This window comes from Protopterus annectens, chromosome 2.part2 (assembly GCF_019279795.1).
Source record: "Protopterus annectens isolate FY-2018-M chromosome 2.part2, PAN1.0, whole genome shotgun sequence".
NCBI classification, from domain to species: domain Eukaryota; kingdom Metazoa; phylum Chordata; order Ceratodontiformes; family Protopteridae; genus Protopterus; species Protopterus annectens.
In genome coordinates, this window is record NC_056730.1 from 560,713,678 (window position 1) to 560,740,412 (window position 26,735).

At 43.6% G+C, this 26,735-nt stretch overlaps 1 protein-coding gene across 2 annotated transcripts in view; it reads right to left on the bottom strand.

Moving 5' to 3' along the window:
- The window catches only part of RBM27 (RNA binding motif protein 27), a 2,498,992-nt gene that overhangs the window by 1,379,839 nt on the left and 1,092,418 nt on the right, over positions 1-26,735 (bottom strand). For both annotated transcript variants that reach the window (XM_044064021.1, XM_044064022.1), the window contains one exon: positions 12,231-12,372. In XM_044064021.1, coding sequence (XP_043919956.1) covers positions 12,231-12,372 — 142 coding nt within the window. The remainder of the gene's footprint in view (positions 1-12,230; positions 12,373-26,735) is intronic.

Below are 26,735 nucleotides of genomic sequence, written 5' to 3' on the forward strand. Positions count from 1 at the left end.
GGAAGCAGAGGGAATAGAGTCCTCTGCATCAGAATTCTCACAGGTAGATAAGGGTAAATCCTGGTCAACAGAGGAAACAGAAATTTCAGAATCCTGATCAGAAGAATCAGAAGCAAATTCAGTCCTAGGTCTCTTTAGAGGGGGAAGGTTGGCATCCCCTGATTAAAGTAATAAGGTTTTCAGCCATTATCATTTGTTTTGTAGGCATAGAGGCCTGACCATGCAGTCTGTGCGTCGGTTTTCTAGGCATGGACTGAGTTTTAATCCTTGAAGAAAAAGATGGTGTCGGTTTAATATGCAAATCAGTAGGCCCGAATACACCCTCAGAAGCCGGTGCCTGCACAGTGGCTCCGGACCCATCCAAGGTAGAGAAATCTACAGGTTCCACAGTTGAAGCATCTCACGGCATACTGGACTCCAAATGGGTCTCAATAGAGGCCTGCAAATCTGAAGTAGCGGGTATCAGGGGCTACAAAAGCGTCTCACTGACTACCGGCAAACTGGCGACTAGCTTAGGAGAAGCGTCATCGGCAGCTTTGGACCTAGGCGGCCTGTCTCTGTCTTTATCCTTGCGTTTTTTTCGGAACGTCGGTAGTCGGGTGGCTTACCGAAGCCATATCTGGGTAATTGAACAGAGTACCAAAATATTTAGAAGCGTAAATATACAGACGACGAATAGTTCGTTGTTTAAATAAGACACAAAACTGACAGCGAAGTACATCGTGGTCAGGGCCTAGGCAAGGAATACAGTACGAATGAAAATCTTTATAAGGTATTTGCTTTCCACAAGAAATACAATTGACTTTTACTGACATTGGTTTAGAGCAAGAAAAAGTTTCCCCAACGGGGTACTTCGCTTTAGTTGGAGGACTTTGGTTCTGAAACTCGAAAACAAAAATTTCTGGAGTTGGCCAACCGGCACTTGCGAACTGCTTCTGCTTCGGGCACTGCACGACAAGAAAGACTGATGTAATGGCGTCAGCTGCATGCTTTACACCCCTGACGACCTGACGTTATGGAAGATGAGACAGCAACCAAAGGTTGGGAGGGTGGCTTAATGGTTAAGGTGTTTTCCTTACAAACACAAGGTACATGGTTTGAATCTCACAGGGGATAATTGGCTAGGCTTGAAATGGCTCGCAAGGGCAGTTAGCCTAGTGTTACTCTATGAATCTATGAACCTAAGCAAGACCCAAGACTTTGACAAACAGGCTGACTGAGGGCTACTGCAAGCAGATAACCCAAATGTGATGACTGCAACAGTGAAACACAAAGAACATCCTGCTGCATTGCATTTGTTGTTGAGGAGAGAGGCAAATAGACTGCAGCATGGTTGGCCCCACTAACAAAGTTCTCTCCCTCACACTGATGTTGACAGACCACTCGTCAGACATCAGAATGGACCTGCTCAGTTTCTCTGCAATCATGCTGGATTTCCCCAGGATGTGTGTTGCTATTACAAAGTGAGTGGAAGAAATCACCCACTGCCATACTCTTACAGCTTCTTAAAGAAGGTAAGATCTGGATCCCCCTTGTTTTTTGATGCATCACACTACAGACATATCGTCCATTTGTATCACAACTGTCCTAGATGAGAGAATGTCTTGAAAGGCCTGCAACACTAGGAGAACAGCTCTTATCTCCTGGACATTAATATGCATCTTGGCCTCTTCAGATGACCACGTACCTTGGGCTGTCCTTCCCAAGTAGTGCCCTTCATCACACAGAGTTGGGTTGCATCTGTGGTCACCTTGGACTTGGGAAGGGAAGGGAAAGAACAAAGGGATGGCCTTTGTAGAGCTGGTTTGAATGAATCCACCACAGAAGATAGCTTTTTCATGTTGCAGTGATCTTTGACTGGCATGGATAGTGGATGCTGGAGAGATAACAGAGTCCACTGAAGGATTCTCATGTGGAACCTGATCAATGGAAAAAGAGTGACAGCTGCTGCCATGAAACCCAATGCCTTTAGTATCAGTCAGGCTGATGAATTTCCGGTAATTTTCTTGTTTGGGACTGCAGTGTGTTTTTTCCAGTGGAGGGAAAACATGGTATTTGACTTGACTGTGTCCAAACAAGCACCTATGAACTCTAGACTCCCTGTTGAGGTGAGTTGAGACTTGTAATTGACTGTTATTCCCAAATGAGAACAAAACTAGAGCAAAAAAGTCCCTTGCCTGTAGTAGTCAATGCCTGGTTTGGGCAGTAAGGAGCCAGTTGTCTATATATGGAAACACCCAGAATCCCAGCAGTCTCAAGTGACCTGCTATCATTGCAATGCATTTGATACATACCCTGGGGGGGCTGTGGTGAGGGCAAAGGGCAGAGCTCTGAACTGACAATGACTGGCCCCCAGCCAAAAGCACAGATAACTTTGGGAGCATCTGTTCACCTTGATGTGATAGTATGCGTTCTGAAGATCAATAGAGCATATTCAATAGTTCTTGTGTAAAAGTAGAAGAATAGACTCAACCGTGACCATTCAGAACTTGGACTTCTTCCCAAGTAAGTTCAAGTTGCTTAGATCCAAAACTGGTTTCAGGTCCCCAATCTTCTTCAGCACTAAAAAGAACCTGAGTAAGTTCCAAATCCTCCTTGGTCTGGTGGGACCTTTTGGATGACTCGTTTATAGCAGCTTCTGAATCTCTACAGCTACTGCTTCCCTCTGACTGGGTGGAACATTGGGAAGCTTTCTTCGTTTGGCTGGTGAAATTCAGAAAAATGGTAGGAAATAGAGTTATGTACTTACCATAACTTGGAATCTGTGCTATCTAGTGTCATTATGCATCACGGATGGGTCTTGGATCCGACCTCAGATCCGAGCCGGCAAACTGAGTGACAGCTCCTGAGCTTGAGCTCTTCCCCTCTCATGACTCCTGTTGCCCATAATCCTCAGATAGAGGTTGCAAGCTAAATATTCAGACAGTGACACTGTCTGCACCCAGGAACAGCAGAACCAAACACACCATTACTCCAGGAATCCCCTGGTCACCAGAAGGAGGGGGACGGAGGGTGGAAACGTGATGAATAATGACAATGGATAGCACAGATTCCAAATTATGGTAAGTACATAACTTTGATGCTATCCATGTCATTACTGATCACAGATTGGTCAGAGTCCCCAGATATCCAAAATCCTGGGAGGTCTCAAGGAAGGATATGCAAGAGTACAGAAGAACCAAATGAGGCTCTACCCCTGGATACCAAATCCAACTTGTAATGTGTTACAAAGGTATGGGGGTTTGACCAAGTGGCAGAACAAATGTCATCCAAGGACGTCCTGGCCCAGAATGCCAAAGACGTAGCCACTGACCTAGCAGAATGATCTTTAATAGGCCTGGGAAGAGCCCTGTTATTGGTTTCATAAATGTGAATGATACAAGAAGCTATCCAATGAGAAATTGTCACTTTGGAAATGGCCCTGCCTCTCCTGGCCTGTGAGAAGGTTACAAAAAGCTGATCCGACCTTCTAAAATTCTCAGTCCTCTTTAAATAGAAATGTAACTGCCTATGGACACATCCAGGCAATGTAGCCGATACTCCCCTTTGTTTGAATTGTTGGAAAAAAAAAAAAACAGGGAGCTGGACAGGTTGATTTAGGTTGGTTTCTGAAGCTACTTTTGGAATGAATGAAGGATTGGTTCTAAGAGAGCCCCTATCCTTGTGAAAAATCATGAAGGGAGGCTTTGGGCAAAAAGCCTGCAACTCAGAAACCCTCTTGGCAGAGGTAATGGCCACCAAAAAGGCCATCCTCCAAGATAGAAACTTAATATCACACTTTGCAGCAGGTTTGAAAGGATGCTGTATCAGGGGATGCAGCGCCAAAGTAAGATCCTAAGGAGGAGAGGGATCTTTGAAGGGAGGCCTAAGTAAGAATACCCCCTTAAGAAAGACCTTGCAGAGTCTAGATGAAAACATGGGACTATCACTTAGGTGGAAATTGGAAACAGCTGCCAACTGTAGCTTAATCGTCGAATAGCTTCCTCCTTGTTGGAACAGAGAAGAAAGGAAAGACAGAATGTCTGGAACTGGAGCAGAAAAGGGATTAATGTCCCTCTGACGAGACCAAAGAGAGAACCTCTTCCATTTGCTGGAATAAAACTTTTTAGTGGAAGGTTTCTGAAATACCAAAATAATATCCTTCACCGGAGAAGGTAATCTGAACTGACTGATGATCACCGGGAGCTGGAAGTACCATGCTGTCAGTTGCAGGGATGTCAGGTCAGGCTGGGGAAGTCCCCATGGATGGGAAATGAGATCCTGGACTGGATCCAATATCCAAGGTGGATATTTCAGATGAGACCAGAGGATGGAGAACCACGTTTGACAAGGCCAGAAGGGAGCTATGAGGATGAGGTGAGGCTTCAGGCAACGTGCTTTCTGTAGAACTTTGGGAATGAGGGGCATTGGGGGATAGGCATAGAGGAGTCACAGTGGCCAAATATGAATCACAGCATCTCTGGGTGACTCGCCCAGTGGGGGGGATCAAGGCAAAGTATTTGCTGCATTTGTGATTGGTTGGGGATGCAAACAGATCGCAGCATTGAGATCCCCATCGGTCGAAGGTCCGACTTGCCAATGACTGTTTCAGGGGCACTCGTGGGGACTCAGAATAGACCTGATGAGTTTGACTGCTAGCACTCTGGAATTGCGGGAGATATGCATTGCAAGAAGAAGGCGCCTGGAGGCCATCAGCCATTCCCACACTCTCATGGCCTCTCTGCAAAGTGGGTAAGATTGTGCCCCCCCCCACTTGTTGACGTACCAGACTACCACCATGTAGTCTGTCTGAACTGCTATAATCCCAAGAGGGAGAAGTTACTGAAAACCTTACAATGCTAGTAGAACCACTCAACTCGAGGACGTTGAAAGAACAACTTGGTCTCTAAAGGGGACCATGTGCCTTGGACCATCCTTCCCTGAAAATGCCTCCCTACCACAACAGGGAGGTATTTGTGGTCACCGTGGCATAGGGCAATGGTCGGCAAAAGGGTCTACCTAGCAGAAGATCCTTGGATTGGAGCCATCAATGCAAGTGACGCTGGCAAACCTAAGATATTCTGATTGGCGTGGACACAGGGTGAAGGTGAGCCAACCACTGTACCGCTAGGGTCCATTGACGCACTCGTATGCGATACCTGGCAAGGGAAACCAACTGAATAGCCGCCATGGACCCAAGGGATTAAAGAATGATATGTGCTGGGACACTGTCCTGATCCAGGAGTAGGAGAACTTGCTCCTGGATCATATCTACCATGTGCAGGGAAAGAGCTGCAGTCTCAGACACCGTGTCCAGAAAAACTCCTATGAATTCCAGTCTCTGACACGGGGGAAGGTGCAACTTGGGAAGATTGACAACAGTAATACCCAAATTGCAAAACAAGCTTAGAGCAAAATCTGTGGCTAGAGAAAGAAGATGCTTTGTGGGAGCTGTGAGGTGCCAATCGTCCAGGTACGGAAAGACCGGAAAACCCTGCAGTCGTAGATGGGTTGCTACCACTGCTTTTTCACATTTGAACACCCAGGGGATTGAGGTGAGACCGAAGGGCAGGAATCTAAACTGATAATGATTAGCCCCTAGCTGGAAGTGCAGGAATCTCCTGCAGTGCCTATCTATTTTTAAATGATAGTACGCATCCTTGAGATCTATCGAGCACATTCAATCGTCCTTGCCCAGAAGTGGAAAAATGGACTGAAGAGTAACCATCTGGAACAACTTCTTAACCAATAAATTCAGCTTGCTGTGGTCCAGAATTGGACGCAGGTCTCCTGTTTTTTTGGACACTAAAAAGAAGCAAGAGTACCAGATCCTTGTTGTCCTGTTGGGAGCTTCTGTATGGCCCTTTTTTGAAGGAGGTTTTGCACCTAGAGAGCTAACTCCCTTTGGTGGGGTGGGACATCCAGGAGTGACTTTTGGATTGTAGGGGGGGGTGATTAAAGGGTATAAGGTATCACCTGGACACAATGTTTAGCACCCACTGGTCTAAGGTAATAGCAACCCAAGCCAGGTGGTGCACAGAGATACAACTCGCAACTGCCTCCAGGGCAGGACAGTCAGGCAGAGCTTCAGGAGCACTGTGGGGGCTTCTCCGAGAAGGGTTCTCGGAAGCTCTGATTCTGCGGACCCCCTCTGCCTTTGGGCTGGCATCTGCTATCAAATCCCCTTCCCCAGCCGGAAAAAGAGGATTCCTGAGGAACATCCTGGAAGGAAGGCTGCGCCCTGCAGAACCACAGCTTTTTACTACCCCTCTGAGTGTTAGAAAAGGAAATTGTGGAGTAGAAAACTTGATTTCCACTGCAGACAAGATCTTTTCCTCTTGCTCACTGAGGGTCGATGTTTCCTTGATCGAGGGACCAAAGAGAATAAATCCATCGAACAGGGCGCTGGTGAAGGACATCTTAAAGTTGTCCATATACCCACAAAAGCAAAGTCAGGCATGACACCTAATAGCAATGCCTGTACCCACCGCTCATGAGGTGGCCTCAAATGCATTCAAGATCAACCTCATCAAAGCACTAGTGAGGGAAGTCAGCATGGAGAGCTTTGGAAAAAACAATTTAAGACTCTCCAGAGACAACAACTCTGAAAGGGAAGAGGAGAGGTCTAAGACCAAATCCCTTTGCAGCCATGTAAAGTGTGCCATGTAATTTGTAGTCCTCAGTCCAAATGTAGCTGAGGCATGCACGCGCTTCCCAAATCATCAATTGCCTTAGACTCCTATTAGGGGGATGGATAGTAGAGCTCTGCTCCATGAGCACTTTCTTGGTGACTGCGTCAACCACAACAGCATCTACAGGGACACCCTTATTCCAGAATGGCTTGTCTTTGTGGGGACTAAGAAACTTATCCGCCCTCTTGGGGGCTGGTTCAACTGTCTCTGGCTCCTTCCACACCCTGCTGCCAAGGAGGAAGATGGGCCCACCCCTAACACCTCCAGGAACACAAATTCCTCTGAGGACAGGATGGGGGAAGACCAACTGCGCTGTTCTTTCAGGATCTCAAGTATGTCACCAAAGGGCACCTCCTTGGATGGTAGTCTGGGGGGACCTGTCCCCTTCCTCGAAATCCGTGTCTTCCATAAGGGACTCTCAAGGGGAGTCTAGATGCCTCCTCTTGCACGTCCACTTCCAAAGAGGCTCCTACACCATTGGGCTCTGGGGGAGAACTCTGAGGAGGAGGGAACCCCTATGGGGTAATGTCCTTCTGAAAGCGATCCGGGGGGGGGGGCTGACCCCAAACTGATGATGCAGGCTCACCATCCAAAACAGAACAAGGTAGGGCTGGGTCCAGAGCCGAGGAAGAAGCTGCTGACTAACCGGAGACAGTCCTCTCTATGGACCGGAAGGCAAACGAGATGAACTGGACAAAGCCCCACCCTCTTCCTCATCGGTAATGACTGACTGGGGTTGGAGAGGAGACCCCGGCACAATACTGAAGTCCCCAGACAATATCACTCCTGAGCTATCCAAGACTGAGGCCCCCAACGGAAGGGAACGGTCCAAGAACTCTGGACTAGAACCACTCCCCCAGTGGCCTCTGGGGATCCCATGGGCCCAAGGCAATGCCAACACTGAGGCAAGGGTGCTGAGCCAGCCAGGGACCCACGCTACGTGGGAGTGGGGGCACTACCCAACACCAACAGCCTCTCCTTAAGCAAACACTGACCCTGGGGTGTCGAACTCCTGGGAGTTGGACGGGAGGAGGGGAGATCAGAGGTGGGTGAAACACTCCTCGGCAAGTGGCTAAGGGATGGAAGCTAGCCTAGTTCCATTTAAGCTTTGAGAAAGCTCCTCATCATCTGGTCCACATCAGATGGGAGCAAACTCCTAGTACACCAGGAGGAAACTGAAGAAAAGCCTGAATGAGTAGAGAGTCTGCGGTCTCTAGATAAGAATCTACTAGACTTCCTTGCAGCTGAGACTCTGGAAGTGGTTCGGGGATTGATAATAATAACTGGCTCCAAGGGACCCGTCGTATAAGGTTCCCAGTGGATAGAGCAGACGAAGTTGTCGGAGCTAAGGGGGATTGTGATCCGATCAGATCTGAGGACCTCCAAGTTTCCAAAAGTCAGATCTGGCTGGGGGAGCAAAGGATTTTGGAGCCAATGACCATGGAGCAGATTCCCCCGAGGCTGGACTCTGATTCACGACACATGGATCTGAGAACCTGGGCTGCTCAGCAGAGGAGTCTCAAGAGAAAGAGGGCTTCCTCTTGTGATCCAACTGGGCTTTGGAGGGGGTACCCGAGACCAAGAGACCCCCCCTTTGGCCAGTTCCTTAAGCAGCAACTTATTCCTATGGTGTAGGAGAGCCCTTGGACTGAACCTGCACAAATATCACATTCAATCTCCAAGTGGGGCCTAGACAGTAGATACACTCCTCATGCGCAGGAGCGAGCTTCCGACCACGAGTAGCAATATCTGAAGCCTGAGTGTTTATCAGCCATGACAAAACCCCCAGGAAAAAACCCTCCAAACTTACTCACACACAAGGGAGAAAGGTAGCAGAGAAGGAAGGGAAAAGGACAGGAAAACCCTAATGGCCAGCGAATAAACTAATGGTGAGGGGACTAACTACTAAACCAGAAAACTAGTGAATACTAAAAACCCCTACTATATAGAGGGAAACAAAGGACAGAGAGAGACAGAAAGAAACCCAAAACGGCACTTATCTGAACTAGCGAGCTCAAGCAGCAGGGAACATGTTTGTTCACTAATCACGGCAAACGAGATTTGAGGATTACGGGTAACAGGAGTCATGGGAGGAAAGGAGCTAGAGCTCAGCAGCTGTCGCTCACTTTGCTGGCTTGGATCCGAGGTCCGATCCAAGACTCATCCGTGATCAATAATGACACGGATAGCATCAGATCCTCTGGATATTATATTTAGCACCCATGAATCTGGATGCAAGGACAAGTGCCCCACTCCCAACTGCCTCCAGGGGTGAACAGATGGGCAACCCTTCTGGGTTGCTGAAAGGGTCTATCCAGAAAAGATTCTCGGAAACCCTGGTTTTGCATACCTTCTCTGCCGCAAGGATGGGGTCCTCCATTTTAAACTCTCCCCTTTCCCCCTGAAGGAGTTTTCTCATCATGGATCCTAGAAAGACCCCTAGGATTTACGGAACCACATTTTCTTACGGCCTCTGATTCCAGGCAAAGACTGTCTGAAGGTAGAAAAGTGAATCCCTATGGAAGACAGGGTCTTCCCTTCTTGTTCACTGTGGGAAAATGTTTTTTTACCATAAGGGCCAAACAAAGATGTTCCATCAAAAGCAGCATTGACGAAAGACTTGAAGGGCTCCAAAGAAAATTGCACAATAGCATCCAGGTATATCTTGAAGTCACAATGCTTGAACCAACAGCCAGTGAGGTACCCTTTGCAGCATGGCATATTAACCTCATGGATGCACTGGAAATGGATAACAGAGTGGCCAGTTGTGAAGATGTCCTTTTATAGTTCTCCAATGGCCTGCAGGAAGGATTTGAGAAGTGCTCTGGTCAAACCCCACTGCAGTCTAGTAAAGTGCGCTACATAATTCAGAGAACTCAAAGCAAAGGACACTGAAGCAAACACATGCTTCCCAAAACCTGACCATTCCTCTCAACTCTCTGTTAGCTGGACGTACAGAGGAGCTCCATTTGGCTAGCTCCTTTTTTGTGGCTGCCACCACAACCACAGCATCAACACATACTCCTTTGCTCCAATGAGATTTGTCCTTCGGTGGTGCCAAAATTTAATTTTATCTGGGCACCGGGGAATTGGTTCGACAAATTCCAGCTCCTTCCATGCAAAGTGACAGAATAGATCGATAAGCTCATTAGCCAGGGGGAGTCACCCAAAATGTAGATGGGCCGGAACCAAAAACTTCTACAAAAACTGACTCCTCTGGGAAGGGAATATCTGAAGACCATCCAACCCTTTTGCATAAGTATCTGAAGGATGTCTACAAAGGAGACATTGTCAGGTGGAGAACTGGAGGACCCATCACAGTTCCTTGAAGTCAGTATACTCTGAGAGAGATTTCAAAGGGCATCTTTGCACCTCCTTTTGCATGTTTTTTTAAGGGGAATCTCCTCAGTGGGAAGCTATGGGCAGGTGTATACAAAAAGAGGGGATTTTCCTATAGGGAAGCTGGTTGGTACTGGCTGTCCCTGTGGAACAGGAAGAATGGAATCAGAGCTTGGATCAACAGGCAGAAAGGAGAAAAGATCCAAGGAACAGAGAGACCGACCAGATCTCTTGGAGAGAAGGCCCTTTCCATTACCTCAACAGCAGATGGACCGGGAGAAGCCATGATTGGCCGCACCGGGGCAGCAATCTCCAAAGCAAACAAGCATCAACCCTGTCCTGATCCATGCTTTGAAGAGGGAGCTGGACCCGAGCTGTCTACTGCCAAAGCTCTGAGGGGCAAAGATGGCTCCAACAACATCAGAGTAGACAGTGACCTCCAGATCCAACACCGATGCTATGGCTCTGGGACATGTACTGATCTGAAAGAACAGGAACAGAACTATTCAGGGAAACTGAGTCGAAGACCAGGCTGTCTTCAGATCCAATGCTAACTCTCTCAGGACTCTCGGATCTGAGGGCTCTGAAACCATAGGATGGATCAGAGAAGGAGATATGAGTATATGGAAATGGAGGGAAGGCTCACAGATCAAATGAGAGACGGAACCAGAATAACCCCCATCTGGATCGGAGCGCTGAGGAACTTCCTCCCTATCATCCTATCCTCCTATTCACATCAGCCTTGGAAAGACACCCGGAGGATCTCATTGAAGAGGTAGTGGACTGTGGCCTTGACTCTCTCCTTAGCATAGTTTGATCAAAAGGGAATAGAGCCGAGGGGATACCAGATCAACAGCAAATCCAAGTGAGCAGGCATGTGGACACATGGGTACTGAAGTCGGATACAAGGTCTTACAATCAGACATCTGTTTGGGAGACTTCACCAATATGACCAATGGATGCAAAGATTTAGGATCCAATGATTTCTTTATAGGATCCAAAGTGTTTCAGATCTTCTTAAGGGGCTCCGAAGAAACCACACAGGAATAACAGGCTTTCAAAGATGGAGTACATGATTTCATTCTAGATTCCAAAGAAGACTTAAGGTGTTTACTGGGGGCTTGATCCCCTGAAGCAGAAAAGGAAGATGGACACAGCAGTCCTTTGAAAATGAGTTTGTTCCTCCTATCCACAATTGCTCTAAAATTAAATGCGGCACAAACATAGCAAATGGTGGAAAGATCTGCCACTCCTAGATAATACACACACTCCCTGTGGGTATCAGAATTTGGAATTTTTTGCCCACAGGAAATGCATTTCTTAAAGCCAGTGGGTTTCTTGGCCATGGAGAATATAATGAGAAAAATATTAGCAATAACTCTTTTTAGGACCTTAAAGAGGGTAGGAAGGACATAAATGAAAGGTGGACTTGTACCAACAATGGTATCCACGAGACTACCAATGAGGTAGAAAAAGAAAGATCTAGCTAACACAGTGAAAAGACTTCAGAATAAGGTCAAATAAAGTATAAAAAATACTAACAATTCTCAATGAATTTAACACTAAATTCCTGGGAGAGGATCCATGTTCATGTGAGACGGCAACAAATGAGAGATGAGGTATTACAGGTTGACTGGGGCATTACGGGCAGAGGGAAGAGCATCAGAGCAAGGTCCATAAGTCTAGGACATGCAGCTGAGTTGGATCCGAGGTCAGATCTATAACCGATATGTTGAGGAAGAATGAAAGGGCCAACATCAGATCTTGTTCCTTCTAAGAATGGGACATTCTCTTGAGAACCTTAAACATAAAGGTTACAACAAGGTCCCTTTTCCAACATTTATTTTATCATCAAAAAATTCAAAATACATTGCTTTCAAAAATAATATTTGTTTGCAGTATGGCTTTTGTCACAATGCCAGCAAATCTTTATGCTACTAACAGTACTGGTGAGAGTGCAAACAAAATAAAAAAAATTACATATGCTTCACATAACCACAGCAAAACATTTTCTAATGAATTCTTTTACGTGAGAGGCGAACTGACAAAGTACAATTCTGCATTCACTTTTACAGAGAAATGCACATTGCACGTGATCATTAGTTCTTACATAACCATGGCTAGCCATCCTGAACACCATTCATTGCTTTGCTAGTGAGATCATAGCCTTACATTTTTTAAATACTTCAATAAGTGTACATTGATAATTAATGGTCTCACTTTTCTAAACAGGGTTTCTCTGATGCCAATCCAGTGGTACTATTCAAATTTTTCCTTTTATCTGTCTCAGTTCCAACCCGAGAAATATTACTGATGGTGGCGACAGGTGCAGCTGGTTCCATCTGGACTTCAACACTGGTAACTGTGATGGTGAGAAGAAAAAGAATTTTTGACTATAATCAAGAATACGTAACGATTTGTAATAAAACAGTAAATAAAAAAACAGGCTTTTGATACATTAATGCATATACAAACACAAGAAGTACTTATAGACATACCCCTTTCTGAGGAGCAAATAGCTTTGCAGCAAAATGATATATAAAAATGTGAAAGGGATTAAAAGGAACATGCAGTTTCAAGAAGTATTATACATGAATATGCGGTGGTGGTGCTGCGGTACCGTTGTCGTCTCACAGTAAGACGTTGTCCTGTTCGATTCTCAGCTACAGCGCCTTCTGTGTGGATACATGCATGAATGGGCGTACCGTTGTTGAAGGTTGTGCGTCAGGGCCGGCAACTCAGCATGTAAAAATCTACTGCCAATCATTAGCGGACCGGAGTTCTGCTGTGGCGACCCCTAACCGGGAAAAGCCGAAAGACATAACAAATACTAATAGCAAAAGACCTGCGATCTACCTGACCCAGACTGGGGCAGACAAACTCTCATGCAGTTGTTCCTTCCGTTTTCTAACCTCATACTTTCCTTATTCTGGCCATACCATGCTCGCAATGTAGTAGTAATCCCCATTTCCAACTACAAACTGGAAAGCAAGCACTGCATGCAATCATCTAGTGGTGGCATAACCCTTTACCTGTTGCAGCTGGCAATCCATTTGACAGAACCTGGTGAGCAAATGCTATACCCTCCCAAATCAAGAAATAGTGTAGATCCAGGATGCATTCTACAATGTTTTCAGTAGACTGTATAAAAAAGTACAGTTGTGTACACTTACCATAAATGTAGATGTTCGAGTGTATTCACTGTTGCAGTCATTACACTTGGGTTATCCTGCTGGAAGGCTACCCTCAATCGGCCTGAATTCCAAAGTCTAGGTCCGACGTCAGTTGCTGTCGCCTCTTCCCTGACATCAGAGCGCCAGGGGTATAAAAGATGCAGCTGACGCCAGTTTCTTCAGTTTTTCTTGCCCCAGATGTCAGGTGCCCCAAAAGGGTAGGCTAATAAATGCCAATAAAACATGCATGCACCAAAATATATAATACCTTCATCTACAAGCACATACACCACATAGGTTGTATAGATTAGAGAAGTGCAGATAACTTGCAGCAAAGATATGGAGGATGGTGGGTGGGTAACCTGGACTGCAACAGTGAATACACTCGAACATCTACATTTATGGTAAGTGTACACAACTTTACTATGTTCTTCGTGTTTCACTGTTGCAGTCATTACACTTGGGTTGAATCCCAAAATTATGGTTGGGAGGCTGGAGCTAAACAGCATTAGGAGCGGCTATGAGGCCCTGCAGAACTGCAGTGGCAAAGCCTGCCCTGGATTTAGAGTAGAGTGGTAAATGATAGTGCTTTGTAAAGGTGTGCACTGAACTCCAGGTAGCAGCCACTAGAATGTCTTTGGTTGGTACTCCCCTGAGGAAGGCTGAAGTGGCTGCTGCTCTGGTTGAACGTGGCCTAATGCCCTTAAGCACTCGCTTGCCATGTTGTGAATAGCAGAAACGAATGCAGTGGCCTATCCACTTTGAAATAGTCTGCTTTGAGATAGCCTTTCCTTGTGATCCTGCAGCATATGTCACTAGCAGTTGCTCTGTCTTTCTGAAAGCTTTGGTTCTGTCCAAGTAGAAGCGTAGCTGTCTGTGTTTGTCCAAAGAATGCAGAATTCTCGCCCCCTTATTCTGTGGGTTTGGATAAGTAGGCAGATGAATAGTTTGGTTAAGGGCCACACTGGACACTACCTTAGGCATAAATGTCGGGTTTCTCCTCAGAGAAACCCTGTCTGGATAAAATATGATAAAAGGTTCCACAGCCATGAGTGCCTGTAGCTCTGAGACTCGTCTTGCAGAGGTTACTGCTAGGAGCAGAGCTGTTTTCCAAGATAAAAACTTTATATCAGCTGTAGCGGCTGGCTCAGAAGGAGGCAGGGTGAGTTTTTCCAAAACATAATTGAGGTCCCATGCTGGACTTGGTGATCTCCTTGGAGGCCTTAAGTTTTTGGCTCCTCTGAGGTACTGCCTTAACAAGGGATGAGAAAAGATTGGTGGCTCTGTATTGTAATGAGCCGAAATGGCAGAGGCATGAATTTTAACTGATGAAAAGGATAGGCCTTTGTCCAGCATCTCAGTTAAGTATTGCAAAATCTGAGGAATATTTGGTACAGCTGTGTCAATTCCTTGTGCCTGGTTCCAAGCACAGAATCTCATCCATTTTCCAGCGTAAGAATTTCTGGTACTAAGCCTTCTGGCCTTCAAAATGACATCCATTACAGCTTTAGTGAGTGGTGTGTTTTGTATCACTACATTATCCGCCATGCTGCTAGATTTAAGGTCTTTAGTTGGCTGTGCAGGATCTGATTGTTTTGTTGGGATAGTAGATGAGGTATTTGAGGTAAGGTCCAAGCTGGGCATTGAGACAAGTTCGTTAGGATTGGATACCAGTGCTGGCGGGGCCAGGCTGAGGCAATCAGCATCATCTTTGGCTTCTCTTGACTGACCTTTAGGAGTACCTTGGGGAGGAGAGGCAACGGAGGAAAGGCATATACTGCTATGCTTTTCCAGCTGAAAGATAGGGTGACCACTTTCCATGCTTGTCTGTGATAAGTCCTTGTGCAGAATCTTTTTAGTTGGTAGTTGTGAGGAGAGGCAAATAGATCTATATCTGGGCATCCCCATTTCCTTGTTATCATGATGAAGACTTGTGGATCCAATTTCCACTCGTGGGGATCCATGAGGTTTCTGCTTAGTTCGTCTGCCAGAGTATTTATCTTTCCTGGCAGGAATTGTGCCTGCAGATGTACTTGTTAAGTCAATGCTGTGTCCCACAAAGTCATGGCTAATCTGCAAAGGGGGTAAGAATGAGTGCCTCCCTGCTTGTTTATATACCACATGACCGTGGTGTTGTCTGTCTTTATCAGTAGTTGTCCCGGAGGAAGTAGGTCCTTGAAGGCTGTCAGGGCATTCTGAACAGCTAGCATCTCTTTTTGATTGATATGTAGATGCATTTGGTTTGCGGATCACGTGCCTTGACTAGATCTTCCTGCCATGTGGGCCCCCCCCAGGCATAATCTGATGCATCCGTTGTTAATGTCTGCCCAGCTGGGGGTAAAGTGAATGGCTGTCCCTTGTTCTGGTGACAAGCCTTCGCCCACCAACGAAACTCCTGTTGCAGGCAGGGAATGAGGGTAATTATAGTTTCCAGGCTGTGGCAATGTTGAGTCCAAACACTTTTTAGGTACTACAACTGGATATGAAAAAGACTTGGATGACTTATATAATCGTTTATCTCAACGATGCTATAAGGACCATGAGATAGCAAAGGGATTTGAATGTGTACAAGATTCTAGATTAGGCATTGCAGCACCCTATTTTTCTGATAAGGGGTTACTAACTGAGGAATCATTATCAACTAATATACATAACACCCATGACCCGGCTTTCACTATGTTTTATACAACTGATGCCTGGAGAATTAAGGAAGTGGTCAAAGCCCACTGGAATATACTCACAATTGATACACAGGTCAGAGACAGAGTAGGTGAGTGTCCCCTTTTCAGGTACAAGAACAAGAAAAACCTTAGAAAGATCTTATGTGAAAGGAAAACATTTGAGACCTCACCGACAGACCCTTTGATTGGCACACATGCTTGTGGTAGTTGTAACTACTGTCCTTATATTAACCATGATGTCATGTTTGTCCATCCTGTTAGCAATCACATCTACTATTTGAAAGCTATTGGGAATTGTTTATCTTTAAATGTTGTATACTTAGCTACCTGTCAGAAATGTGCCTCATTTTATATTGGAAAAACTAATAGATATCTAAAAGATCGTATACGTGAGCATCTTTATTCTATAAGAATGCAACATAGAAATAATGCACTCTCTAAACACGTTATTGAATCTGACCATACACATACGTTTACTTTTAGAATTCTAGAACAGATACAAGTGAATATGAGAGGAGGCGATGTAAGGACACATACTGAAGCTAGGGAGAACATGTGGATAATGAAGTTTAGATCAGATGTACCACCAGGATTGAATGCAAAATTATCTGTTAAACCATTCCTGAGAATGAGAAGACTTAAAGCTCGTTAACAGGTACATCAGCTTTTGTTGTCATTTGTTTTGTTAGTTAATTATACATCCACTTTTTTATGACAGTTTTTTGGTCTATATGTATTTTTGATCAAACTAGATTTTTATATGACATTGAATTATACTAGAACATATATATTGTTTTTAATTTTTTGATATATTATTTTTAATTTCATGACATTTGTGTGTATTTTTCATTAGCAGACATATTTAGATGCTATGTTAACTTGCAGACTTTTGCTAACTGCAGATGTTAGTTGTTTGTACAGATCATTATTCAATATATTTAACCTGTGCATGAAGTATTATCAACAGAATGAGTTGTTTTTTAATTTTTATTGTTCTGGGTTGAGTCAATGATTAGCATTCTCCCGCCCTTTTAGAGCTATATATTTGTTGTTGTCATGTTCTTATGGTTTCATGTACGAGTCTGAAGAAGCCAAGTAGGTGAAAGCGCTTACTCGAAATAAATATATTTGTGTTTTCAGTACGTCTTTACTGCGTTTGGGTTATTCATTACATCTCCTACAGCTGTGTTCACTCCTCCGTATCTGGATTTCGTTATTATTGAGACTATTTTATTGGATACTATAGGAGGAGGGTTAACTCCACTTCTGAGCTATTTTTCCTTGGATTATTATATTTTCTCTCGCTTTACTAGTGGAGACATGGCTGCGGGAGCATCTGAACAAATTGAGCTGCCGTACACCATAAAAGAGCCAATCAGGAGCTTGACTGATGCTTTGCCACTAACAGAACGTTTCAACGCTTGCTTACGTGCGAGCACGAATCCATTAGCACTCTATGAGGATAACGGTCATGGTGTGGACATAGTGGAAGCTACCTATAATAGAGAAGAACTTCGAACAGCTTTGCACAAAATCGAGAATGATTTTTTGAAGATGAAACGCTTGCAGCTACAACGTCAGCATTTTGACGTATGTCTACAGAGAAGGATTATCCCGAGGGGCCTGCGAGTTCTGAAAATGCCTACCACCGGCACCTTGTATCCGGAACTGCTCTACCAATGGCAGCAACTAAATTTAGAGGTTAGTCTCAAATATATGGAGCTTTTGAATAACTTTTTTCTTCCTATGGAAGAATCGCTTAGAGCACAAATTGCGGTCCAACAGGAATCGATCTTTCAGTGCTTTCCATCTTCTATTGTAGAAGAAAACTCTACCAGTTTGTTAGACAATGTTAATCAGTATGAGAGGAAGCTCCTCTTACAGAAGCGACATAAATTACAAAGGGACTTAACCGATTTTAAAATGGGCCAGATCTTTACTTGGCCTCGTATAACTGACACTAACAACACTCCCATTAACACTTCGTATGCTGATACAGTCAGTAACAGATTTCGATCAAATAATGTACGACCAACACAAGCACAATTCTCCTCTCATTCTCATTCTCAACCAGCAGCTGTGATTGACAGAGAGGTGAATGGTGTTGCACGACAGGTTGCTATCCACCAGAGTGGACTTTTACATCAACAACGATCGGAACCAGTCATTGATCCAGTTGCCAGTATCAATGGACATGCCAATATGGACAGTAATGCACCTGAGAATAATGACAGTATTTGTACCTCTGATGTTATCATTGTTACACATGATATAGATGCCACCATTAATAGAGTTGACACTCCACAACCCTGTACAGAGAGTAATACTAATACAGCTGGTAGTTTACCACCAGTTGTGAGAAGTAAGGTAAAGGTACCCACACAATCTATTTTAAATTTACAAGAAGATAATGACACCTCTGGCTCAAGCAATGCCCCCACATTTAACATCAGGAACCCTTTTCCCATCAGAGTAGATCACAAGGGAGGCAGGGGGAGATCCTTGAGCAGAGGACGTCAGAAACGGAAGCTGTCCTTCGAACAGCCATCCAACAAGAATATCAAGAAAATGTGGGAAAGCAAGGGGAAGGGGAAAACTTAGTTTTCAACCTCTCATCACGTGCTTTAACCAATGAAGAATTATCTGTATTATGTAAGGGTTTATCATTTATACCCTCAACACGTAGTGTATTCGAAGAAACCATGAGGGATTTTAAGTTATACATACGCAACCTTTCCTTGAAGTTACATTTCAATGACAGTGGTACAGACCCTGCACATCCATCACGTTTCCACCGCCCCAGTGTCTTTACCCCTCCATTACACCCCTTACTCTCAGCCTTCAGTCAATTGGTTGAAGATGACCTATACAGGATGAGGGACAGTGAGCAACACACACATAATAAATATAATCTCACATTCAAAGAGAATAAAGCACTGAAAGATCTCTCTAATGACCCCTCCATATGCATTAGACCGGCTGATAAAGGAGGGGGTATTATAGTTATGGGCTATGATGATTATTCCAATAGGATGTTACGTATGTTGGATGATACACAGTTTTATCAGCCATTAGACTTAGATCTTGTGAAGATATTTTCCAATAGAGTACATTTATTTTTACTGGGTCTATTGAACAGCCATACCATTGACAATCAACTGTTTTTATTTCTTGACGTACAATCACCACTGATTCCATTGATCAGTGGACTTCCCAAGATACATAAAGATATGGCCAATCCTCCCCTTCGACCTATAGTAGCAGGCAGGGGATGGATTACTGAACCTTCTTCTATTTTTATTGAGCACAATTTAAGACCAATTGTAGATATGAATAGGTTCATTTTGAAAGACACAAAACAGTTTCTAGTTGATTTATATGACTGTTTGAAAGATGTGACAGATGTTTTGGGATTAACTTTTGTAACAATGGATGTGAAATCACTATTCACTGTCATTCCGAACCTGGTGGGCATTGACTACTTGACTAAACATCTGCAAAGAGTTTCTAAGTTATCTGAACCAAGGATTATGCTGCTTATGTCATTGTTAGAAGTTGTCTTACATAATAACATCTTTTGTTTTGAAGATAAGTGTTTTTTGCAGAAGGATGGCGTAGCTATGGGCACTTCGTGTGCCAATAGCTACGCCAACCTGTTTATGGCAGAATGGGAGAACATATACATGTATGAACTGTCTAGTTTTGTAGAACATATTGTGTTTTACAGACGCTTTGTGGATGACCTCTTCTTTATTTGGAGAGGTCCCACACATGCACTTCATGAATTCATTGAGCATTTGAATAATGTTACATCATATATTAAGTTTAGTCATGAGATATCTAGTACCAGAATAACTTTTCTTGATGTTTTTGTTGAGAAACTGCCCAATGGAATAGTTAACACTGGTGTCTTTAGGAAGAAATGCCACATCAACACCCTTTTACATCGTCAGAGCATGCATCCCCAATACATTTATAGAAATATTGTTAAGGGACAGGCAATGAGGGCCTCACGATATAACCCTACTACAACTGGATATGAAAAAGACTTGGATGACTTATATAATCGTTTATCTCAACGATGCTATAAGGACCATGAGATAGCAAAGGGATTTGAATGTGTACAAGATTCTAGATTAGGCATTGCAGCACCCTATTTTTCTGATAAGGGGTTACTAACTGAGGAATCATTATCAACTAATATACATAACACCCATGACCCGGCTTTCACTATGTTTTATACAACTGATGCCTGGAGAATTAAGGAAGTGGTCAAAGCCCACTGGAATATACTCACAATTGATACACAGGTCAGAGACAGAGTAGGTGAGTGTCCCCTTTTCAGGTACAAGAACAAGAAAAACCTTAGAAAGATCTTATGTGAAAGGAAAACATTTGAGACCTCACCGACAGACCCTTTGATTGGCACACATGCTTGTGGTAGTTGTAACTACTGTCCTTATATTAACCATGATGTCATGTTTGTCCATCCTGTTAGCAATCACATCTACTATTTGAAAGCTATTGGGAATTGTTTATCTTTAAATGTTGTATACTTAGCTACCTGTCAGAAATGTGCCTCATTTTATATTGGAAAAACTAATAGATATCTAAAAGATCGTATACGTGAGCATCTTTATTCTATAAGAATGCAACATAGAAATAATGCACTCTCTAAACACGTTATGGAATCTGACCATACACATACGTTTACTTTTAGAATTCTAGAACAGATACAAGTGAATATGAGAGGAGGCGATGTAAGGACACATACTGAAGCTAGGGAGAACATGTGGATAATGAAGTTTAGATCAGATGTACCACCAGGATTGAATGCAAAATTATCTGTTAAACCATTCCTGAGAATGAGAAGACTTAAAGCTCGTTAACAGGTACATCAGCTTTTGTTGTCATTTGTTTTGTTAGTTAATTATACATCCACTTTTTTATGACAGTTTTTTGGTCTATATGTATTTTTGATCAAACTAGATTTTTATATGACATTGAATTATACTAGAACATATATATTGTTTTTAATTTTTTGATATATTATTTTTAATTTCATGACATTTGTGTGTATTTTTCATTAGCAGACATATTTAGATGCTATGTTAACTTGCAGACTTTTGCTAACTGCAGATGTTAGTTGTTTGTACAGATCATTATTCAATATATTTAACCTGTGCATGAAGTATTATCAACAGAATGAGTTGTTTTTTAATTTTTATTGTTCTGGGTTGAGTCAATGATTAGCATTCTCCCGCCCTTTTAGAGCTATATATTTGTTGTTGTCATGTTCTTATGGTTTCATGTACGAGTCTGAAGAAGCCAAGTAGGTGAAAGCGCTTACTCGAAATAAATATATTTGTGTTTTCAGTACGTCTTTACTGCGTTTGGGTTATTCATTACATCTCCTACAGCTGTGTTCACTCCTCCGTATCTGGATTTCGTTATTATTGAGACTTTTTAGGTACCATTAAAGTTTCCTCATATGCAGTCTTGCATATGGAATTAGTAGAATGCGGGATGCCATGAAGCCCAAAGCCTGCAGAATTTTTCTTGCAGATAACTGGGCCTTTGTTGCCAACAGGTTGAAACAGGTAGTCAGTTGCCTTTGTTTGTCTGGCATGAGATAAGCCACCTGGGCAGTTGTATTTAAGCTTGCACCCAGGAATATTATCTCTTGAGAGGGTACTAGTTTTGATTTCTGTTCGTTGACTGTGTACCCTAGGCATGGTAATCTCTTTACAAATGCCAGATGCTGTAGTAGAATGTCCTTGTTCTCTGCTTGAATGAGGCAGTCGTCCAAGTAAGGATACATTTGTATTCCTCTTTGTCTGCAGAGTGCAATTACTGGTGCCAGGCACTTTGTGAAGACCCTGGGCGCAGTAGATAAGCCAAAGGGCAGTGCAGAGAATTGGTAGTGCATTGAGCCAGCTTTGAATCTGAGGTATCTTCTGCATGTTTGTCTGATTGGGACATGCAGGTATGCCTCTTTTAGATCTAAAGTCATCAGCCAAGCCTTCTTGCCCAACATGGGTAGAAGCTGCTGTATAGTCAACATTTTGAATTTTGGAATATCCAGATATGTGTTTAGAATAGATAGGTCCAGTATTGGTCTATAGGCTTTGTCCTTTCTGGGTACCAAGAACAGTCTTGAATAGAATCCTTGTCCCTGCTCCTGCTCTGGTACTTGCTGAATGGCCCTCATGTCTATGAGGGATGAGATTTTTGTGCCCAAGCCCATTGATGTTTTGGCAGGTCTGGCCAACTATTTGCCCTTGGCAGGGTATGGAAGTGAAACTTTTAGCCATGTGACACTGTTTAAGACCCATTTGTCCTGGGTTATGTGCCAATTTTGAGAAAAAAGTGCTAGCTTTCCCCTAAAGGTGCTGCCAGAAGATAAATGCTTGGCGCAGGCAGGGGGAAGTCATTGGAACTGTTTCCTGTATGGCTGTGATTTGTCTTCTCCAGTTTTGGGGGTAGAAGCACCCCACTGTTTAGACCTGTACGAACCTTGGGGCTGGGATTTGCCTCTAGGGTGTCTGTATTCTGCCCCTTTGTGGCCTGTCTGACACTGGAAAGGACCAATTCTTTGTAGGCCAGTGTCTGCTAAATCTTGGTGGCTGTTCCTGTAAGAAATCCTTGACTGTCTGCATAGATTTAGCTTTGTCCTCCATTTTCTTTAACACCAAACAAAGCATCATGCTGTAATGGAGCATCTAATAATTTTGCCTTAACATGATCAGGTAGAATTTGTTCCTTTAACCAAGCATGCCTCCTAATGACAAAACCCGTAAATGCGGCCCTGCAGGAGGCCTCCAGAGAATCAAAACCACATTGCAAAGTATGCTTTCCAACTTGTTCAGCTGCATGCAATAAATCCTGCATTTCTTTGTTTTCTGCACATTCAGAATTTATCGACATTTTCTGTTTAAGCAGTGACATAATATATTGCTGATATTTGAGCATATGAAAATGACAATTTAAAGCCCTTACAGCCAAAGTAGCAGAAGTGTAAATCTTTTTTCCCCCATCTGTCCAGTGCCCTAGAATCCCTGTCAGAGGGAGTAGGTTTTTTTTTTACAGTGGAAGCCTTGACCCCTTTGGGACCCTGAGAGAGAGTTTCTGGGTCAGCAGCAGGGTTTTTGAAAAGGAATTTATATGATTCAGGACCCTGTAGTATCTGTCCGGCTTAACAGGAGCTGGAGGTAAAGAGTCAGGAGTCAGAATGGACTCTGAAAATACATCATCTACAATGTCTAACACAGGTGGAATAGCAAGGGGCCTGTGCTGAGGTAGTAAAAGGAAGTCTCTGAGCCTTTTCTTAGATTCTGAATAATCTTGACTCTCCCAGTGGAAATGCTCCCTCATGGTACTCAGAGTTTCCCCAAAAGAATAATCCTCAGGAGGAGAGTCTGAAGGGATAGATTCTTCAGCATCAGAATCCTCATAGGGAGGAAGAGAGTATTCCTGATCAGGAGAGGAATCAGAAGAAATGGAAACCTGATCTGAAGATTCATATTCTGTCTCTTGCCTAGGCCTCTTATCAGGAGGGGGACGGGAACCCCTGATGAAAGTAATTAGGTCTTCGGCCATTTTGAGCATCTGTTTTTTAGGCATGGGGCTGTTGTACGTGTCTATCTGTCTTTAAAGGTGCTTTAGTCTTTGCCTTTGAAGCTGAAGTCGTTTTAACATATAACTGTGTAGGCCTGAAAACACCCTCAGACGCTGATGCCTGCTCAGCGGCTCCGGACCCATCTGAGGGAATAGTTTCCGAGGTTCCAATACCTTGAGTTTCCAGTGGCCTAGTCGGCTCCACGTGGGAGTCGGAAGCGGCCTGCGGCTCTAAAGTAGCGGACGTCAGGGGCTGTGAAAGCACCTCACTGAGAACCGGCAACTGGCTTAGAAGAAGCCTCGTCGTCAGTTTTGGACCTCGGATGCCTGTCCATTTCTTTTTCTTTGCGTTTTTTGTGAATTCCGGTAGTCGGATGGCTATCCGACGACACTGTATAGTTAAATCTTCTGCCAACATAGTGAAATGCAAAACCGTACCGACACTTAATAGTGCGTTGGTTAAATCTAGCACAAAACAGACAACTAGCAACGTCGTGGTCAGGGCCTAGGCAAGGAATACAGTAAGAATGAAAGTCCTTATGAGGTATTTGCTTCCCACAAGAAATACAATTATTAACTTTTTCTGACATCGGTCTGGAGCAAGAAAAAAGTTTCCCCAATGGGGTACTTAGCTTTTTAGTTAAGACTTTGGATCTGAAATTCGAACAAGAAAACCTCAGGAGTCGGCCGACTGGCACTTGTGAACTGCTTTTGCTTCGAGCACCGCGCAGCAAGAAAGACTGAAGAAAATGGCGTCGGCTGCATCTTTTATACCCCTGGCGCACTGACGTCAGGGAAGAGGCGACAACAACCGATGCCGGACCTAGACTTTGGAATTCAGGCCGACAGAGTAGCCTGCCAGCAGGATAACCCAATTGTAATGACTGCAACAGTGAAACACGAAGAACATCAGGCAAGAGGGAGCTAGAATTTCTTGCAGAAAGTTAGCATCAAAAATAGAATTGGGATCTTTAGAAAAGGGTAGGAACAAATTACACAGAAAAAAAATGATAATTGTGGAAATAATACATGCAGATTAATGTTTTGGTGGAGGAATGAGGTTTAAGGGAAGGTACGAACTGAATGAATTATGTAATGTTCGATTGACAATGACTGTACAAATAATTATATGGAATGTATAGACAATGACTATAAATAATTACATGTGATATACAATGTTTGAAAATGAAAATATGTCAACATGGTTTGTTCTCATTTACATAAATTTATGACTGCCTATGTCATAAGTAATAATTCAATAAAGATGTTTCTTGTTTAACGAAATACACACACACACGCACGTATAACTCTAGGTTGGTTAAACAGGATGATTCCCCGAAATTTATCCTTATGCAAATCACCACAGACAAAGTTTCATGCCATATCCTAGCAAGCTACAGGTCAGCCTCTATGTCCCCAGAATCCCAAAGCTCATACCTAGACTTACTGGAGATATTTACAATTAAATAAAATATCCTATTCTTTGGAGACTTTACTACTCCTGTAGAGACAGGGAAACATACATTGCCTCTTACTCACAGGCACAACAAGTTCTGGACTTAATAAACACAAACACTACTGACCAGATAGTGCACACACCCACCAGAGGTTAAAACATATTGGGCCCTCTACTCATCAATATGGGAGAGTGCTGCACCCCCCAACCCCGTGACACGTCATCACTAGTGAGGTCAGTCCACAAAGCAGTTTCCTTCCAAATAAAAGTCAACTCGGTAACCTCAGCAAACCCTGTAATACAGTTAAGAATTATTCGATATTAGGTGATAGTCAAAATTCAATGTCCTTCCAAACCCCAAGCTCACAGCAACCTATATGAAATTGTTCACAAAAACCCTGTACAACCAGGTAAATGGCTGTATAGAGGCTGCTGACATAAGCCCAAAACACAGTCTAAAACCAAACCATGCTGGTGGAATCCTAACTTAAACAGGGTATATAACTAAAGGAAAAAAGTCATGACTAAAATCAGGAAAAGCAACCTCAATAACAGCTCTCTGCTTAAATTAAAACATGAAACTAAGACGACTAATACCAAGTCCAACAAGCCAATTACAAGATCAAGATAGGCTCCCTGGCTAAAGACATCCACAAGACATTCTACAGCTAAGTTCAAAACCTTATAAGGAGCACAACATGCCAAACTAGTGGTCAATGGTACCATCTCCCCAAGAAGAGTGACAGGGAATTTCTTGGCTGACAAATTCAGCTCAAGCTTCACTGCACCACCCCCCAGCCTCCTTCCATGAAATACACAGTAGCTTAACCCCTCCCCTTAACTACTAACAGGAAGCACACTTTGGTGGCAATCGTGAAGGCCAAAAGCACAGCTCCAGTGGGCCCTGACAACATCCTAGAATGCCTCCTAAACATGAACTATCAGAATCACTTGAATCTCTTTTCAATTAAAGACTCAGAACAGGCTTAGTACTCAAGAATGGAGGATTGCAATTGTTTTCCCACTTCACAAGGGTTGACGAACAATCAACTCCAGAAACCAGAAACCACAAACCTATTAGTCTGACTAGTCTTACAAAGCTATGGAATTATCGTGGAAAAGATCACCAAAGACAGAGACAACCCTCAGACACTAGACACCAGATCCAACCCATTTTGGCTTAGTCAAGGGAAGGTCATGCCTACTAAAACAGGTGGACTTCCTTGCAAGGTCACCAAGGCAATGGATGAAGGCAAAACAGTGTATACCACCTACATGGTGCTGGCTAAGGCATTCAATACAATACTCCACTCTGGTATAGTTGACAAACTCACTGTACTGGGCATAAACTCCTACATAACTCTCTAGATTGCCAGCTGGTTCACAGAGAGGACCCAAGAAGTCAGGACTGGTGAAACCACCTCCAATAAGAGACTGGTCACCAAGCAGGGGTTCCTCAGGGCTCCATGCTGGCACCATTCCTATTTGGCTTCTGCTTCTTAGAGTGTCAAGGGCCTCTGGCTGACCTTCACAGGTGACTGCAAATTGGAAGCCATCATAAATTCCTCCAAGACACAAACATGTTACCAGAGGGTCTAACACAGACAAATGACTGGTGCCAAAGTCATGAGTTAAAACTCAATGCCAAGAGATGCATTATAGTGCATTTTGGGAAAACTGCCACCCAGGCTAATTACTCAACTTTTAACAAGACACGACTAAGAGCTGACAGTGATCTGGGAACATATGTAAACAGTAATCTAGCCTTTGATGAACATGTGGCCAAGGCAGTAAGAAA